At 47.4% G+C, this 19121-nt stretch overlaps 1 protein-coding gene and 2 long non-coding RNA genes across 4 annotated transcripts in view; 2 read left to right on the top strand and 1 right to left on the bottom strand.

Annotated features, from left to right (window-relative positions):
- Positions 1–3401: 3401 nt before the first annotated feature.
- The window catches only part of ADCY9 (adenylate cyclase 9), an 82414-nt gene continuing 66694 nt past the window's right edge, over positions 3402–19121 (top strand). The window contains exon 1 of one of the 2 annotated variants that reach the window (XM_084537165.1): positions 3402–5694. In XM_084537165.1, the coding sequence (XP_084393291.1) occupies positions 3999–5694 (1696 nt within the window). In that variant the 5' untranslated portion in view covers positions 3402–3998. The remainder of the gene's footprint in view (positions 5695–19121) is intronic. The other variant, XM_084537164.1, reaches the window with a different exon arrangement.
- The window catches only part of LOC311445263, a 72772-nt gene continuing 62129 nt past the window's right edge, over positions 8479–19121 (bottom strand). Inside the window, exon 2 of the long non-coding RNA XR_014698325.1 lies at positions 8479–8554. This is a non-coding gene — a long non-coding RNA (uncharacterized lncRNA). The remainder of the gene's footprint in view (positions 8555–19121) is intronic.
- LOC311445261 lies at positions 8524–15859 on the top strand. The gene is made up of 4 exons (XR_014698319.1): positions 8524–8757; positions 8866–8930; positions 14573–14644; positions 14906–15859. It is a non-coding gene; the product is annotated as an uncharacterized lncRNA (long non-coding RNA).

The following is a 19121-nucleotide window of genomic DNA, read 5'->3' as shown; positions in this document are numbered from 1 at the left end:
GCATCGTGATCAGTTTCTGAATTTAAAGCAGATGGGGTAACAATCCTCCCAAACATTTTACCTGTTAGCATGCAACCAGAAGTCAGAACAGTGTGCTTCTTGTCCAGACACGAGCTCTCTCACCCAGAGGTTGGCAGGGCTCGGAACAAAACTCTGAATGAACACTACTAGGCCAGCTAGGATGCAGAGGCAGAAATTTGTCTGAAAGTGAGATCCTGCTATCTGGTAAGGTAGGAAACTAGGGAAAGGGCTGTCTCTTCTCTCTCCCTTGAGCCTTTCTGTCTCTGGATGGACTAAACAGGTTTCAAAACATTTTTTTTCTGAACATTCTTGCTGTTTTCAGAGCCAGACGGGACAAATAGTCTCCATCCATTGCATCCATGTTGCCTTTTCTTCCAGGCTGTAAGTTTTCCTTCGCCAGCATACAATAAAAGCCACAAACTTCTGAATAGCATTCCTCCTCCCCAGCTACTCCGGCATTAATATACTTTGTTGTTCTAGCCAGCAGTTCCCATGTCATATTCTTCTGCCTCCTGAAGGCGGTTTGTGAAGTCTAAAAAAGCATCATGTGGGTTGTCACATTTTAGAACCCCCCCTAAATAGTTTTGCACAGCTCCATCAGATAAGCAGTGAAGTAAAATATTATGAATGTCAAACAAAAGCTAATCAGAAGAGCTGACAAAGCTGTGCCTCTGCGAAGGGAAGCAAATCAAATTCTATAGACTAAATATGTATATTTAGTGGCATGAATTTAAGAGAAATGTGCAAGTAGGATATGCGTTTGCCTAACTATTGCACTGTAAAGTATTTCCTCTAACTGGGTCCCTGAGAAAGGAAACCAGCCACAGTATATTTTGGAAGGGCGGCCAGAATTCTTTACAGGAAAACAGCACAACCCAGAACTACCAGGCGCTAGAATTAACCCAGGACTCAAAATTAACACTGCCTGGTAGCTTCCAGCTCAGTCAAGGTGTGCTCACTGAGACAGTGACCAGGAGGAGGCATCTTCCTTGGAGGGTGCTACAAAACTCACCCACCTACCTTGGAGGGACACAGCAACAGCATTATACACCACAGGGTTCAGCTCTCTCCGGAAAACTAATCAGAATGGAAGGGGGGGGAATAACAGATACAGCTTTGAACCACTTCTTGCTTTCTAAGACAAATTTTACTCAACCACTTGAAATAAATACTTACATCATTGGCATTTCTTGATTACCATTTACATGCATTTCATCTGCTTCTCAAATTCAACAGAGGTATCTTTGTGACAGAAGCAGAGGAAAAGAACAGCACCCGTAACAAGGTCGAAGTTTCAGTCTTTTGGGAGGCAGCCCTAAGTTCTTCCCAGGCAGTAGAGCTAACGAAAATAAATACCAGGCAACTGTTCTCCCTGCTGCACACGTAGCTTGTGTCTGTATGGAAGTGGATGATGGCAGTAGCCGCTGGGGCACGGTGAGGCTGGTGGGCAGCCACAGTGCAGCATTTTGCAGTGATTTGGCTGTTAGAGGTTTCATCTGGTTATTCCAAGGCAGGGCTTGTTTTGGGGGTGAACGGCTAACACCGAGTTACTGCACAAAAGATCAAAAGGACGAGCAGGATGGGAGCCTGTGGGTAACAAACCTAGCGGAAGCTTCCTTGGGGGAGAAAGGACTCTGAGAAATCCTGAAGTCGGGGTCTGAAGTCAGATGCCTCCTTCAGTCCCATGTCACTGTCCCTCAAGCCAGCATACAATAGCTGGGAAAGAGGAGACTACTTCACTAGCAGAGATCAAAAGCAGTCTCTGACTAGCAGGCAGCCAAAATTTGGGATCATGTGGGTCACTCCATTAAAACTTGTGATGTAGTCAGCATCTTTGATGTGATTCTGTTTATTATAAGAACACACAAAGTCTTGCTTTATTGAGCATGGGGGGAACAAGACATGTCTCTTGCTTTTGGGTCAGAGCTTTGCCTCTTCTCATTCTCTCTCCCCTGGAACATGCACACCCCATGCCTGACGTGGGGGTCTCTCCTGCGTGCATTAGAGGGAAATGCACAGGAACTGCCCCTCTCCTCTGACCCGAGCACTCATGCACGAGCACTGTTAAGCACCCGAGCCACCTCCTGTCTGTGTGCTCATGCCCTGTGATGCACACGCAAGCCACTGCCCGATGGTTTGGCTTTAACGAAGGTGTGATCCCACATCTCCATGCCAGATACTCCTGAAAATTGAATTAAAGCCTACCCAAGCAGGTTTCAGTAGTAAATAACAACCTGAGGGGCTTCATCTTCTGCTACCTTCCAGACAAGCACTGTTTTACTCACTGACTGTCGGCATGCTCCTAGTCACTCTGGACCAAAGGAGCTGAATGAAATCACAGCTTTGTACTTGCCAGAGGGAAATCTCACATCTTCAACAGGAGGAACACTTACCCTGGCATTCTTTTCAACAACATCCTGATTTACTTACACATAGTAAGGGCTTAAATTATTTCCTATTTCCCCTTTTCTTCCCACCTATTTCAGCTCTTGGTAGTTTCTACCTTTTTCAGAGGGGCATTGCGGGAACGCGGCTGGCCCAGACTGTCAGCTGATGGAGTCTCTCGGAGGGGATAATGACAAGCCAACGCTCTCACAGAGCAAACAGTGTGCTTGCCTCCCAGTGCCTATCACATCTGGAGCTTCGAATCGCCCCATCTCAGCAACAACCTAAGTCTTAGAGGACCATTTAGCAATGCTAAATGACACAGGTAGCGTTATGTTAAATTGAAGTCAAGGAATCCCTTCCTTTTCCCAACAAATCTCCCCAATTCCTCTGAACCTTTGGAAGCCTGGCAGCCTGAAGACACCACCCCTCGTGCAGTAACTCGGGGTACGCTTGGCAGAGCGCACAGAAAGCTCTCCAGGAGCCCCAGCAGCACTGCCCGTCACCGGGGACCCCCAGCTGCCCTCCTGCCTTCCTCTCGCTGTCCCCTGCTGCATTTCCATGAGAGTGGCCCCGGGGAGAGGCTGGGGGCCGGGGGGCCTCGTATTTACAGCGCCAGGACCCGAAGCCCGTCCCCGGGGGGCGCCTGGGCCCGCTCCGCCACCGGGAGCCGTCGGGGGCCGGGAGCGAAGAGAGGACAAGAGGGGACACAGGAGGGACAAGGGGGGGACACAGGAGCGACGGGGGGAGCAGGCAGCGCCTGTGGGGACGCGATAAGGAGGCGCGGGGAGCGGCTCGGCGCTGATAGCAGAGGGGGGGGGGCACCACAAGAAGCGGCTGTGGAGCAGCACCGGGCCCGGCCCGCTCCGTTACCCCGTCCCCGCCCGGCGGCGGAAAATGGTGGCGAGCACCGCCTCTCCCCCCCCCTCCACACACACACACACACCCCTTCCACAGCGGCCCGGCCCCGCCCGGCGGCAGGGGCACGGAGCGGGGCGGCTGGAGCGGAGCCCGAGGGGCGCTCGGTGCCGCAGCCCCGTGCGAGGCCGGCGGGGAGCGGCGGGAGGCGGGCGGCGGGGCCGGGCCAGCCCCGCTGGGGCGGGTGGGGGCCGGCCCGGCGGCGGCAGCAGCAGCAGCAGCAGCAGCAGCGGCGGTGGCGGCCGTGAGGGGAGCGCTGCCCGCCCAAGCGGCCGCCATGGAGCAGCGGTGCCCTCCCGGAGGGGGCCCGGAGCCCGCTCGGCGACGCTGAGCGGGACCGGGCAGGGGGCGAAGCGAGCGGCGGGTCCCGGTCCCGGTCCCGGCCCCCCCCCCCCCCCCATCCCCAGCCCTCCCTTCACGGGCGCGGCGCCTCCGTGGCCGTGCGAGGCGGGGGAATATGCGGGGCTGCCCGCCTCGCCCTGCCCTGCCTGCCGCGCCCGGCCCGCGGCGGAGCGCCCCGGCGCTGCCCGGCCGCCCCTCCGAGCAGGCGGCGGGTGGAGACTGAGCGGCACGGCCCCGGGGAGCCCCGCGGGGTGGCCCCGCCGCCGGCGGCTCTCCCGGCCCCGGAGGGTCCGGCTCCGGTTGCTCGGAGCTCCCCGGGAGGAGCCGCCAACATGGCTTCCCCGCCGCACCAGCAGCTGCTGCATCACCACAGCACCGAGGTGAGCTGCGACTCCAGCGGGGACAGCAACAGCGTGACGGTGAAAATCAACCCCCGGCAGCAGGCGGGCTGCGGCTCTTCCAAGCGCTGCAAGTACAGCATCTCGTCCAGCTGCAGCTCCGGGGAGTCGGGGGGTGCCCGCAGGGCGGCCGGAGGAGGCGGCGGCCCCGGCCTCCGGAGGCAGAAGAAGCTGCCGCAGCTCTTCGAGAGGGCCTCGTCCAAGTGGTGGAACCCCAAGTTCGACTCCACCAACCTGGAGGAGGCGTGCATGGAGCGGTGCTTCCCGCAGACCCAGCGCCGGTTCCGCTACGCCCTCTTCTACATCGGCGTGGCCTGCCTGCTCTGGGGCGTCTACTTCGGCGTGCACATGAGAGAGAAGCGGATCGTGTTCATGGTGCCGGCGCTGTGCTTCCTCGTGGTGTGCGTGGCGTTCTTCGCGTTCACTTTCACCAAGGCCTACGCGCGCCATTACGTGTGGACTTCGCTGGTACTCACCCTCCTGGTCTTCGCCTTGACTCTGGCTCCGCAGTTCCAGGCGCTGAATCCCCTCTCAGGAAGCGGCGACGTGTCCAACCGGACGCCCCCGGCCAGTCCCGCGGACACTTGTCTCTCTCAAGTAGGCAGTTTTTCCATGTGTGTCGAAGTGCTCTTGCTGCTTTACACCGTGATGCACCTACCCCTGTATTTAAGCTTGTTTCTGGGACTGTCGTACTCGGTCCTCTTTGAGACCTTTGGGTATCGCTTCCGCGACGAGAACTGTTTCGCGCCTCTTGGAGCCGGGGCGATTTACTGGGAGTTGTTGAGTAAAGCCTTCCTTCACATCTGCATCCACGCCATCGGTATTCATTTATTTATCATGTCCGAAGTCAGGTCCAGGAGCACGTTCCTGAAAGTGGGGCAGTCCATCATGCATGGAAAAGACTTGGAAGTGGAAAAAGCCCTGAAAGAGAGGATGATTCATTCTGTTATGCCAAGAATAATAGCCGATGACTTAATGAAGCAGGGGGATGATGAAAGTGAAAACTCCGTCAAACGCCATTCCACCTCGAGCCCCAAAAACAGGAAGAAGAAGCCCTCCATCCAGAAAACCCCCATAATATTCCGCCCTTTTAAAATGCAGCAGATTGAGCAGGTGAGCATTTTGTTCGCAGATATCGTTGGCTTCACGAAAATGAGCGCCAATAAATCTGCCCACGCGCTGGTGGGGCTCCTGAACGACCTGTTTGGACGTTTCGACCGCCTGTGCGAGGACACCAAATGCGAGAAGATAAGCACTTTGGGAGACTGCTACTACTGCGTAGCTGGCTGCCCAGAGCCCCGGGCAGACCACGCTTACTGCTGCATCGAGATGGGTTTGGGGATGATTAAAGCCATCGAGCAGTTTTGCCAGGAGAAGAAAGAAATGGTGAACATGAGAGTCGGCGTCCATACCGGGACAGTCCTGTGTGGCATTCTGGGAATGAGGAGGTTCAAGTTCGACGTGTGGTCCAACGATGTCAACTTGGCCAATCTGATGGAGCAGCTGGGGGTGGCTGGAAAAGTCCACATTTCGGAAGCTACTGCAAAATATTTGGATGATCGTTATGAAATGGAGGATGGAAAGGTGACCGAGCGAGTGGGTCAGAGCGTGGTAGCTGATCAGTTAAAAGGTACGTGCTTTTATTTTGTATTCAGTTCTTTTTTTTTTTTTCCCTTTTACGAGGGAATATTTTTTCCCCAGTACGTGTCTTATGCTTGTTGACTTGCAAACTGAACGTGTTTTACACATATCTCTGCGTGCTGGTGATCAGAAACGCCAAGGGAATTACAGAGTGAAAGATGCCATGGAGATAAGTGTGAAAGAGCTCATGCCTTTTTTTTTTTTTTTTTTTTTTGGAGGGTACTCAAAGCATACTTGGACTTCAAAACTCCTTAAAATTCCTCGTGAGCTTATCGTGTTGTAGGGAGGAGAAGGTTAATGTGCTTGCTGTCTGCAAGAGGTTTTTGTTTGACTGTTGTGTGTCATCCTTTAATTCAGTAAATAAACTTGTTAATTGACTTCATGTGCCATACATACAGCATATGTGTTTTGCAAAATTATGTATATCTGTGAAAAGTTTTTTGGCACCGAAAGAGTTGGGACTGCGAAGGCATTTGGGAAAACTGACAGCTGGATTCACAGAAAGAAGTGAGCACTGCAGATTTGGCAGTTTGATAGCGAGTTGTTACGGTTCGAAGTTAGGCTGGAAAAAGTTACTGGGGTGGTGCAGTGAGCTAGCAGATGCTCTCATTTCTGCAGCTCTAAGGATTTGGGGATGAAACTGCAAATTTGCAATTCTGGAAAGAAAATGAGGGATTGTCCGGTTCCCCTTATAGCTCGCATAAGGGGCCAAAACTCATTTTTCCACAGAGGGTTCATTTTCAAATGAACCCCTCGACTGCTTTCCAGCAGAGGTAGCAGCACGTAGGGGTGCACGCAGGGGGATTGTACGTGCTGGGGCTTTCACTCTGGGGCTCCTTGGATAAAGCTGTCCGTCTCCAGCACCGTGCTTTTGTCTCTCCGAGGTGTGTGTGTCTGCAGCAGCGGTGCTCCCAAGCGGAGAGCAGACAAACAAAAATGAGCGTGGACTGCGTTGCAGCCCCTTTTGTGCGACGTGGGTTTGTTTGTTCAGCTTGTGAACGCGCACGTTTCTATAAGGAAAGTGCGGAAAATGGAGTGGAGGAAACCAGAGGAGTCGCAGGAGAGCGTTGTGGTGGGGAAGGAGAGGTTTGTGGCAGTAAATACGAAACGAGGCCAGGATGGTTGTAGGAAGGTCAGCGAGTAAGGACGGGGGGAGAGCGTTGCAAAACAGCGGTAGAAGCGGTGGCGGCGGTCTGCTCGCCTGTGGCAGGTGCTTATTTTGATGTGACACAAATACTTATTTTTGGTGAACTGGCTGTCTGTATGCATATGGCAACAGGGCTGAAATGAGAGGCTTACGGGGAGGGAAAATATCAATAATGACATTGGTGGCTGGAAGCCACGGAGCTGAAGCAGATGTGTGTCCTGAGGCTTTAGCTCTCTATTTGACTTCTAAAAATACAAATTAAGTTAATTTCTTTGAAAACTGTTGACGCCGGGGTGGTTACGTGGAAGGGTACTTTCGAGAAAAAAGGATCAGATATAATCGCTCCGTCAGGGTAACTTGAAGCTTGCCTTTCTTGTGAAAATAAATTACATGATTTCCAGAGAAACAGCCCTGCGATGTTTAAGTTCTTATTTTCCCTCGTCTGTCTATAGCCAAATGCAGTGTAAAGGCTGTGCTGCAGCAGCAAGTGAAATGAAGTGGTTTTGCTAAATTTATAACTGCACTCAGTGTCATTAATCGAAGTGACACAAATTGGCTTGCGGAGACTGATGGTACTGCTCTTCGATATTTTAATGTATTTGTTCATGTTTTCTAGGAGATCACAAGAGTGCTGTATAGAGCAGTTACGCCCCATGCCAGGAGTGTTTTTTCATGGTCTTCCTCAGACTTGTGTTCTGTCCTTGGTTTCATTTATTGCAAGGAGGCATAGGCTGCTCTCCCTGCAGCGTACTGATGCGGATTTGGCAGCTTCCAATGCCTTTCACGGGTCCTGCTTTAGCCAGGGCACTACGGATGAACAAGCTGAAATGCAGCTCAGATAAGATGAAGTATGCTGTGTGGATTGACATTTTAATGGTCTCTTCTCACCCTGAAACCTAGCTATGACAGCAGTTGGAAGATGTGGTAAGAATTACTTGAACAAGGAATTGCTTTAACAAGGGTTATTTTTTTTTATTTTTCTTTCTTTTTTTTTTTTTTTTTTCTTTCCCATCTGTATTTTGTCGCGGAGCTGTAATTAGCTCACGTTTTATTATCCGTGTCTTCTACGGTTACAGAAAGCGAAGCCTGTGTGCACGTGTACGTGTGGTGCAGGCAGCCCCGTGCCCTGCCTGCTCGACGTGCAGGTACGCCGCAAGGTGCTGCAGCAGTTGCCCATTTTTTCCTCTTTTCTCAGTCCTTTGCTCCCCATTGAGCTTACTTGGCTGACAGGTGAATGGCATCAGGGGGGGAAAAAAACAACAGGGAAATGGCAATGATAAAAGCAACCTGGCAGCAGTGCCACTGCGTAACAGGGGGCTGTGGATTAAAACCAGCTGCAGGGGAGGGTTTTGTTAAGGAGCCACTCTGAGAGTTAATGTGGTGAAGTGAATTTCACCTTGTAATTAATAGTCCTCTGCCAAGCACCTGCTCGGTTTTGTGACTGAAGTACTGTTAGGAAGCTTTGCTTTACTGTTTTCCCTGAGTATTAGTTGATAGCAGCGATAGAGCAGAGGAAGTTTGTTGTGGTTGTTTAATTATGTCATGTGTCGTACTCTTTTCAAGTATCAAAGCACAGCGGAGATAACAGGCATAAGCTTTATTTCCCTACCAATACTTCACTTCTCAGCTTCCTTTCAACCTTTGGTATCTTAATGATATCCTATTTTTTATGTTGTATGCCTAGCCTATTATCTCTTAATTGCTTGAGCTGCCGCAGCGGTCGTTGCTATCTGGCTGAGGCTAAGTCAACATTACCAAGTCAACTCCTCATTGAGCAGAATGGGGGTGCTGAGGGCTCGTGTCCACCTCGGGTGGGTTTTGGGACTTCTGCCTGCATGAGTGCTGCCCTGGCACTCTGGACACGGCGCTGTGCTGGCTCAGGAGTACCCCAGGGTGCTGGTAGAGGTGTGCCCGGAGTCATCCTCCTGCTGCTCTGCTTGGTTGCTGGAATATGCGAGGTATAACCAAGTTTCTCCTTCCCTGTGCTGTTTTGTGTTTCGTTGGAATTTTTAGGATGGAAGTACCTTTTCTTCCTCCTTTGGCTGATCCACGATACGATGCTTCCTCGTCTCCTTATCGTAAGAAGTGCAGCCCCAGTATGTTCCTTCGTGTTTCTGACTTCTGAACTAACTAGATGGTGTTTATAGCCTGCTGATGAGGAAACAGAGCCACTGATGGCCTTACAATGTCTTTTTGCCTGGCTGCTCATTGTTTTAAGATTGCTTAGGCCTGCTGGCCTAGCAACACCTTGGATTTGAGGGATTATAGGGGAACAATGTTGCAGTGATTTTTTTCAAGTCCATAGATAAACCCTAGAGGTCAGTTTAATTGCATCTTCCATATTAATTTTGCCGTAGGATTTGAGACAATTCACTTTTTCTGTTTTCTTGCTGAGCTTCCTAGCAAATACATGTATTGAGGAATAAGATAGCAAGCGTCACATAATACATGAGATTATGGTGTTAATGTGTCCCTTCAGGACTCTGTGGAGTCAGAGATCTCATTTCAGGATATAAAAAGTCCTGCTTATGGAAATATTTTTGTTTTGCTCTTGGTTGTTCTTGTTTCTTCTTGGTTGTTTGCATTTCTCTTTCTTGTTACTTAGGAGGTCACAATTTTGCTATTTGCCAGCCAGCCAGCAACATTTCCAGAAATACCAGGGTCACCAGCATCTTTTTTTGAGCGCTCAAAATGCGTAAGCATGTTGGGGAAGAATGCTTTCTCTGTTTATGGAGCATAGCACAACGGAACCATGGTTTCATTTGGGACGTTTGCATGTATGCTGTTAGTCTAGTGAGAGTCATTGTTATTAAATTCCCTAAAAAATTCCTGGCTGTTCTGCCTCAAGCCACCTCCTTCAGTTTGTCTCAAGGAATGGCGTTACCCCTGAATTCCTGGAAGCGCTTGGAGATATGGACACGGTTTCTCTATGGTTGCCATTTGCTTCATCATGGAAAAAATGTCAGTGTTTCCTGTGCTCTCCGTCACTGGCTCAGCAGCTCGAGCTGTGCGTGACCGTGGGGTGCAGGTCTGGTGGTGTGAAAATCCTCCTTCACCTGTGGCAGCCGGTGGCTCCAGCTGGTAAAGCGCTCGGAGATCTGGGGCTTAATGTTCTGTTCTTTGCCATTCTCCGTGCTTCTTCTAATAACTTTAAACGTTTTTAAAGAAAGCAAATCGGTTATAAAATTCGCCATTTTGCCTGATATTGCAACCTTTCTGTGCAGTCCATGAAGGCTGTTATTTCTCCATAAACTGCGTGAAGGCACGGTGGCAACCTCTGGCTGACGGGATGCGCGTCTCTGCGCCAGGCCTGCCTGGTGACCCAATACTCTGCTGCTCTTCGGGTTTAAGTTACAGGGAGGCAGGGCTGGTTTTCCTGAGAGAAAAACGTCTCAGATAAGGTTATGTAGAGGCAAAGCACTGAATTTTTCTTCCCTTCATCCCCTCTTGCAGATCAGGTGAGACCATCAGGTGATGGCAGTGAAATCTCCCCAGCCTGCCCATATTTCTCTTTTTGCAGGGCTTCACACAGGGGACCTGTGCAGTTGTGTGCTTCTTGAAGCTCATAGGAGGATGAAAAATAAGATGGAAGTTTCCCTGAACTTCCTGAGCCCAGCCTGCTGGGCCTGCTGTAAATCTAGAAGGCTTGTGCTTGTGCCAGTAGGACAGCTCAGCAGAGAGCTCCATGCGGGTTCGTCTTTGCTGCGTGACTTGGCTAAAAGCAGCTTTAGTCCGTAAAGAGGAGTTTTTAGTGAATAGTCAGTTTATCATTTTTATATCGTCTGACCTATAAACTGTTATTATTGAGGTGGAAGTCCACGATCTTGTTGTCAAGTGTGAGACTGAAAATATAATATACACAGGTTGACTTCTCTCCTGTGTTTTAAAAATGGAAAGTACTCAGTGACAGATAAAGAATTATAACTGGAGATAATTTGCATGAAGGCATGTTGCCAGGAAGAAGTAAATTCCACGTTGATTTAACATTTTGACATGATCTGTAATTTTACAGTGTAATAGTAAAAAGAAAAGAGATAAATAGTGCATGAAGTTGCTCAACCTGATTCTTGTCTAAGTCTTCACTTGGTAAAGATACGTTTTGTACTTATAAACAAAAGAACCTTATGGGAAAACCTAGTGATTATATCATGCAACATATCTGGAAAGTTGAATAATGATAGAGCTTTTTCTGAAAGTAAACATTTGTATTTTTATTTATGTATTAGTGCTAATCAGGTTTATTGCCAGGTAGGCATGACCTTTGCAGAAAGATCAATTTCTCCAAATTTTGAGGGAGATTTGCTGAGTTGCTCTTGACTTTACACAAGACCAAGTAGCAAAATATCTCTATTTAGAAATCCTCACATGTAAGCTGTTTTTATTATTCAAGGGAAACTTGGATGCTGACCGTTGAGGCTCTGAGTTTTGATAACATACTTCTGGGCTAATTTGATTGCACGTGGTGCAAAGTCATTTGTAAGCACAGATACCGTCTATGTAAGATTCTCCACTTTGCACAGGGTGGGGCCTGGTTCTGGCCATATACTTTGTTTAACAAATTGGCCTCCAGTTTCATTTTTTTTGTATGTCCTGACACTAACAGGGAAGTCAGCATGTGGCTTCCAGTCTGGTTGGAAGGTATTGCTGGATTCAGCCCTATCTCAGTGCTGTTGGGTGGAGCAACAGCTTTACTAGCCTTTAAGACATTTACATCCTCAAGGAGTTGAAGTGAGCACAGCACGAGTGGGGCTTTATTTTAAAACGTGGGCAAGATCAGTGTTGAAATCAGGTCCTGTAACTTTGGAGTGATACCATAACTTCCGTTGCAGTCAGTGATTGTCATCTGCAGAGGCTTTCTTTCATGTTCCTTTCTTTGGCTCCTCAAAATACAGTTGTTGAAATGCAAACCTGTACCCTACAAATAAGTCAGAATTCCCTTCTTCCTCCTCTCCATTTACTTCAGTAAATCTTCAGAGGCATGTAAGGGACTGTTCAAATGCAAGAAAACTTTCTGTTCTTTAAATAAGAGCATTGATATTGTAGGTTATAGGGGGAAAAGATTGATGGAAAAGACAAAGCACAGTCAAAAACACATAATTATATTCATCTTCTGTCACGAGGATTGAATGGGTTGTTTAAAACCCTCTTCAGTTGTTTCACAATATGTACTTCACTTTTCCTTCTGGCAGGCAAAGTATGTAAGAACTTACATTTGCCACTTTAAAGCACAGTACAATTTCATTGCATTTCAAGTTGCCGTAAATTGTCCTGGAATACTAATCAAATTAGTAAATTAGCACTGCTTTCTCCCGTCTGCAGCTCGTGGTTGAGCTGTCTCACTCTTGATCCTGAATCACAAGCTGGCTGCATCCCTCCGGGCTCTGTAAGGAGAGACTGCTATTCCTGCTTCCGTTACAGCTGACACTTGAAAATTCCCTGCTATTTTTAGATGATTTTCAATCTCATTTCTGTCCTTCAAAAAGAAAAAAAAATAAATCCTAGCCTTTCAATTTTTAACTTCCAGTGGGAGTTGCTATTGCCAAGAAGCCAGCCAGTCACCGTAGTCACATTAACACATTTTAACAGGTTCTGTTACCTACGTTTGTGTTACTGTCAAGGCTGTTTCACAGGTTTGTGGGAAATGGCTGGAACTTGACTTAAAGCGAGGCTGTACAGGTTGTGGAAGTGCAGCTGCGTGCTCCCAAGCAGCATTTAGTGAAAACACGAGGTGACAGTGGTGGCAGGAGTGGGCCGGGAGCAGCGCCACAGGGCTGCGGGCCTGGCCGTGGCCTAGGGCCGTGCTGAGGGGCCGTGGCTGCTTGGGCAGGCTCGGCTGGAGCCAGGCTCCTCTCGATCCTCTTTGTCTGTCCTGGGTGGCTCTGGGGGCCTGTGCTGCCCTTCCAAACCAACTTGTTTTCATCGCACAAATGTTCTCTTTCCTTGTTTCCAGAAACGCTCTAGCCTAGAGTGCTAGGCCTACCGGACACGTGGCTTTAGGGTTAGATAGGTTTCATGGTTCTAAAATTATTTTGTGAAGGAACAAAATGTTCCACATTTTTTCTTCATCGAGCATCCCTCAAGTTCAAAATGTCCCTTACATCTGCCTGCAAACTTTTGGATTTGTATTTGCTACAGTAACTTAATGTGGGAATTCTTAGGAAACCATATAAATAACCATAAATACATGCTGCAAGTCTTTATTTCACTGACAGTGCTTCCTGTTCCTTTGAATGCACTTCTTAAGCTGTTGTCTTCAGCTTGACTTGATAAATTTAGAAATCACATTATTGTCATGAAGTTGTACTACCTAGAGAAAATCCCCTAAATTGGAACAGTGACGAGGAGCTACTGGAAGAATGAAGTACGCTAGCTTGCTGATGGGACCTTTCTGTTTCTGGCTTGACATACGCAGAATCACGCAAACAAAAATAAAGCATCTTTTGCTGTGCCTGTAATGTCTTGTTTGCCTAAGAGCGAAAGAGCAGCTGTCTTTCCTCTTGCTCTTTTCCTTTGGCTGTCGGCTGAAGGTAACCCTGGTTCCTGTGTGTGTCCACCAGAGCAGGACCGTCCCCGGTGTTCCTCCCATTGCACGGGGAGTGGAGGGACACAGAGAGAGATGAAAAGCATCCGAATGCAGCTGTCTGTGAACTAGGAGTTAACGTTGGTTCCCTTCCACTTCTGTTAGCTTATAGGCCTTTGAAGGAAAACTCACAGAATGGTTAGGTTTGGCAGGGACCTCTGGTCATCTGACGCAACCTTCTGCTCAAGCAGGGAATCCTCTTCTGCCCCCTCAGAGATAAGAGGGAGAAGGAGGCAGTGAAAGCAAAACTAGTTTGTAATCCATGTTAGCAATTATTCATATGTTTACTGAGCTAAAATGGTGACAGTTGGTTTCTCCGCTTAACAGCACAATGAGCAAAAAGGAAAGTCAGTAATTGAAATAAAATGCGCTTTGAAATGTTGATTCAGCCTGTAGGAAATGTAAGAAAACTTCTGTTTCTGATATCAGATGCTTAATTCTTTGCATTCATTAGATAAACAAGGACATTTAAAACAGAAATGGAAACTTTTTTTTTTTTTTTTAATGTGCAGCTTGGATGTCTGACTTGAAAGCATATACCTAATGCATGAAATAGAACTTTTTTTTTTCTTTATACCCATTTTCAAAAAGCTGCCTGATAAGCTTTTGCATAGCTGCTCCTAGTAGTTCTTGAATCAAATTCTTGCAGTTATTTTTAACTCCTGTTCAGTGGACATGTGAGGTCTGTCCTGTAGGGAACGGAGTGTCTTTATCCTCTGACCGACTTGGACAGAAGTGAAACAGGTAAATCTCTTGGAAGTACTCAGGGCCTGACACGGCCGGTGTTAAAGACAGGATGTAATGAGGAAATGCTACTGCAAGGACATAATTTGCAAAGAGCCCAAGTACAATGTTAGCTCCAAATTTCCGTTGTTTAAACAACGTGATGCTCGGTAAGAGCTGTGGGTGTTTCTAGGAAGTCTGCGTTTGGGCTGTACCAGCAGAAGGAATGGTGGCTGCAGGCTTCCAGAAGAACAGCGAAAACCTTGTAGTGTGGCACTTGCCCACAGTGAAATTCTGCTAGCAGACCATCAGACCTTGTTCCAAGATTTTGTAGCCTTTTCCACCTATGCCACTTTTCAGGACTTGGTTTTTATTTGATAACAATATGTAAAATGGTTTCACTTGTTTTGCTTTCAGTCTGACTCCCTTTCTGTGAATGACATTGCTTCTGCAGTATGTTATGAAAGAGATTTTATCACGTATGTACATGTAAGTTACTATTGAGACAATATGAGTAATATTTAATGTTTTACTTGCTGCTTGGCAATGTAGCATCAACTGGAAGCAGAGAGCTTTCTTAAAAACACCACGTGAGGATGAGAAAATTTATTATTAGTTGTTTCATAATCCCAATAAACCATTTAAGAGAAACGCACACACGTGCCATGCCTTTCCCCAGTTTCTGGAATCCGTAGTGATCGCTAATTGAATTTTTCTGCTGAGGATGTTAAACTAACATGTATGTCTTAGGTTATGAAACATCGCTGCCACTGGAATCTGCTGCGGGTACGGAGCTGTAAACAAAAGGTCTCTAGTCTTCGCTGAAGTCACGTTTTCCTACCTCTGTTGGAAACTTTACTCATACTTTGGTATTTGATGACAGCTTTTCACAAAGAAGTTCAAAAATCTTTATTGCGTGAAACTGTTGAGAGTTACTTGCTTTCAATGTAGACATACATGATGTTTGTGTATATGTATAGCATTTCAGTAAATACGTGCATCCTGAGGGTGTTTCTTATATGAAAACGCACCAAGTTGTCTTTGCAGCCTGTTATCTCTGAAAAATTGTCTTCTGTGCCTGTGACCATCACCATGTAACCCTTCTGCCTCACTGCAGTCGAGCTGGGGTGTCCTTTGTCCCTCCTTTATCTAGCAGGGTGAAATCAAAGACATTGTGAGAACTGTTAGTACCAGTAAAGCTCATGATTCTACCATCTTATTTTTCGGACCCATTGTCAAAAATTTAAAATTAGGACTTTAGCCAGCTGGTACTTCTGATGAGACAGAAGCATATCTCTAGCTGTAAGCACCAGAGTAGGGTTGCCACTGTTGGGATTGCTGATGTGTCTGATGAGAAGTTCAGGGACATTTGCAGGATCAGGCATAACACTGAATTTAACCTCTCACAGCTGGATTCTTCCAAAGCCAATAAGGAGGTTTACGTGCCCATAGCCACAGCAATGTCCAGAGGCCATGGTGGGAATCCTTGTCTAAAGAACTGTATTATTTTATTATACAGGGATGGTTTGCCTTTTACAATTTACTGCCTGAAAACTTTTGAAATCCACTGTCTGTGTATTGCTGCACATGAGCTACAAATCAAAGCAAACAGGAATATGTCGTTTTGAAATCCCATCTATTGAAATTATTATGAAAAATGCACTTGTCTTTTTTTTTTTTTTTTTTTTTTTTTTTTTTTTTTTTTTTACTACTTTTCATCAAAAAGCAAAAATGGCCAAAATATAACATTCAGCTTAGGTCAAATAAATGTGTGGTCATACGGGAGCTTTTTGTTGTTGATATGTCCATTGTAAAAACACTGGATTAACCAAATTGCCTGGTAACCTTCATTTCATGGCTGGACCTCTTCAGCCGAATGTACTTTCTTTCCAGTTCATGGCCAGAAGATCAGCCATTAGTGCAGGTTTGTTGCAGTGAGAGCCTAAAGCTTTTAAAATGGTGGAGATCTCATAGGTCCAAGAGATCTCATATGGTCAGAGCATCTAGGTCATGGAAGGCTCCGACGTAGTGCACTGGTTACAGCTGGGATCTGGTGTTTGAAGGCACCATCAGCTGCTCTCAGTCAGGCTTTACTTGGGAATAGTGCACAGTTCTTGCACCAGATCTTCATCAGATGGCTGGTGTTAAAAAACAACAACAACAACAAAGCTTAGCAATCTATATTAGAACCTACCTGTTGATAGCAAAGGCAGGAGCACATCTAAGACAGATCTTTCTTTCGCTGCTGCTGCTTCAGCAGGGCCTGGGGCGCACCCAGCTCGGCAGCGCTGCTCATGCAGGGATCGCGGGCAGAGGAGTTCGTGGTGGCCACAGTCAGGTGCCGAGACTGAATCAGGCCATATGGAAAACATTTTTGATCAGGCACAGTGTTTTCTGAATGCTGCAAAAAGAATGTGTGTGTGACGTGGCTGTTTTTAAAATGTAGTGTGTCTGTCTGTCAAGCGTTGAATTCTTCCCAAGATTTCGAGAGGTGACAAAGTTGGAAATTGTCTTAGAACATAAAAGGAAAGTTTTTAAAGTTAGGATAGATTTTTCTTGCTAGGCTTCCCCGCTTTCTGCCCTTCTATAAAGTATGGTATTTTATAAGCACTTAGATAAACTGTGTTACGTGTGTATGTTGGGACTGAACTTGGACTGTGATTTGCGTGGTGTGAGCCTCATGGAATGGGCAGCTATGCAGCACGGCAGGCTGTAAGTGTGCATGGTGTTGCTGCTGCTGCAGCAGAGGGGGCTTTGCGGTGCTGGGTTGTGCTGGCAGCACGTTATTTGTCCGACCCCTTCGGAGTGCAGGATTTGTTAATTCTTGTGCTGCTTCCTACGCCCAGGATCCAGGCCCTGCTGGGGTTCTGTGCGGATTTTAAACAGCAAATCTTCCTCATGCAAGCAGCATGCAAGCTTCCTCATGCAAGTTGTTATAATCGTTTCCTTTCAGAGGAGCCAGCTGGTTTTAATGGCGGAGTTATTGATTTGGGGAGGTGGTGTGATTTTGTGTGTGCACTCATGTCGCCTGCAGGACGTTCCGGTAACAAGTCTGTGGGGGTAATGCATAAAACTGCATCGATACACACTGAGTGCACTGGCAGTTTATGTAAATAAGAGCACTTTAAGTTAGCAAAGGGCTTCCACACATGTAAGCCACACAGGAGTGTGCTCGGACAGTCCTTGCTGCTGTGTTCAGGTGATTCAGCACAAAGCGAAGTGCAAGAGGAAAGGCTGTAAACACAGACACAGGGATAGGAAGAAGGAAGCCTGAGAGTATTTCTGAGAGTTATTATCATCCCTTTCAATGTGTGTGTCAAATTATAATACTGCTGCCATGACCATCAGAGGTTGATGTTACAGAAAATAAGCCAGAGGACTGCAGCTGCCATTAGGTGGCCATTGGCCAGGCTCACAAAGCCAGTAACTATCCTGTCTCTATGCTTGAGTTGATAATGGCTCTTCTACAGCCTTGTTGGGTAAATAAATAAGTTTGGGTTCTTTCTTGAGCATAATTAGATTTCTTTTTCGTGGTGTGACTTTTTCACGTCTTGTAATTTGAAGAAAAATCCCTCCAACCCCTTCCTTTCAAGAAAGCCTAAAATAAAGGTCTCAGTATGGATATGTGGATATTTTTATACCAATACATAACTGAACCATAACAAAGGGAGGATGAAATGTTATTCTTTCATATGTGCTCTTTCCCTTAGGTGGTCAGGAGATAAAAATCTGCAGTGTGGGCCCAGCACACCAGCCGGGAAGAAGCTGTGCTGCGTTTGGGTCACTGGGACAAACTGGCTTTGTGTGCTTGCAGAGGGATGCTGTGGTTGGACAGGGGCAAGTGCTTGCTTTGAGAGCTGTCTGGAGTCCCTGCCGTTAGTTTCTTCCATGTCTGCAGCTGTGTAGCCCGTCCCTGGAAAACAGTTGTGCAGGCATCTGTCAGAATGTGTTATTTTTCTGATGTGCCCATTCAATAATCTGCCCGAGGAGGTAAGTCAGCCTTCATCAAACCCCGGTTATAGCTGCAGCCAGGGGTCGTTATGTTCGTGTTTTGTAGGGCTCCTGCCTGCTCTAATAAAGCTGCTGGAACAGTTGGCTTCATTGCCCTGATCTGTGAAGTTTACCATTGTTAATGTCACTTTTTTTGATGGGAGACTGACCAGACACTTCCTAAGAACGCAGCAGTGAAGTGCCAGCGTGCAGTAACTGCAATTTCTATGCTGTGACCCCTAAAAGCAGGTTTAAAACCCCATCACCAAACAGGTGCTCGCTTCCCAAATGTATTTGTGGTAGAGGGAACACCACAAAGTGCTGCTGTGTGCAGGGCAGGGCAATGAGCTCGTTCGTTTGCTGGTAAGAAGATGTGCTTGCATTTTGTTGACAGTGAGCTGTGATTGCTGACAGCGGCTCCCAAAATGCTGTATTTAGGGTTTCTCCAGAAACGCAGGCATTTATAAGTAAGTGGGCTAAATCGACTAAATTCTGTGCAGTTAAAATCAGTATTTCTACTTCATGGACATGGTGTGTTGCTTGATACCTCTGTCTCAGACACTGCCTGCCTGCATGTACGCTTCTGTGTTGAGCTGGGAATATTTTCTCCTATCTAGTTGTGTCCCCACATTCTCCCCATAGCATTTTCCCCCCACGGGGAGTTCAGGAAGAATACAGGGCTGAGCTATGTTTTCCCTTTTTTTGGTACATCTGTAGGCATTATCTGTAATAGAGTTTGGGGCCTTAAAAAGGTAAATTGGTATGGAGATACTGACCGGGAGATGTGGGGATACCGGGCACATTTCAGCAGCAGGATGAAGAACAGCGGGTTTGGCCCAGCAGCGCTGAAAACCCCCTCAGTGGTACGGGCAGATGCAGTATTTGCAGGGAGGAGAATGCAAATACTCCTGAGCTGTCCCTTGGCTTCTGCATCCCAAGCTCTGGTGGCAGGTTCTCGTTAGCGGCGTTGTCCAAG

This window comes from Aythya ferina, assembly GCF_964211825.1.
Source record: "Aythya ferina genome assembly, chromosome: 15".
Classification (NCBI taxonomy): Eukaryota; Metazoa; Chordata; class Aves; order Anseriformes; family Anatidae; genus Aythya; species Aythya ferina.
This window is presented reverse-complemented; position numbering and strand designations above follow the sequence as displayed.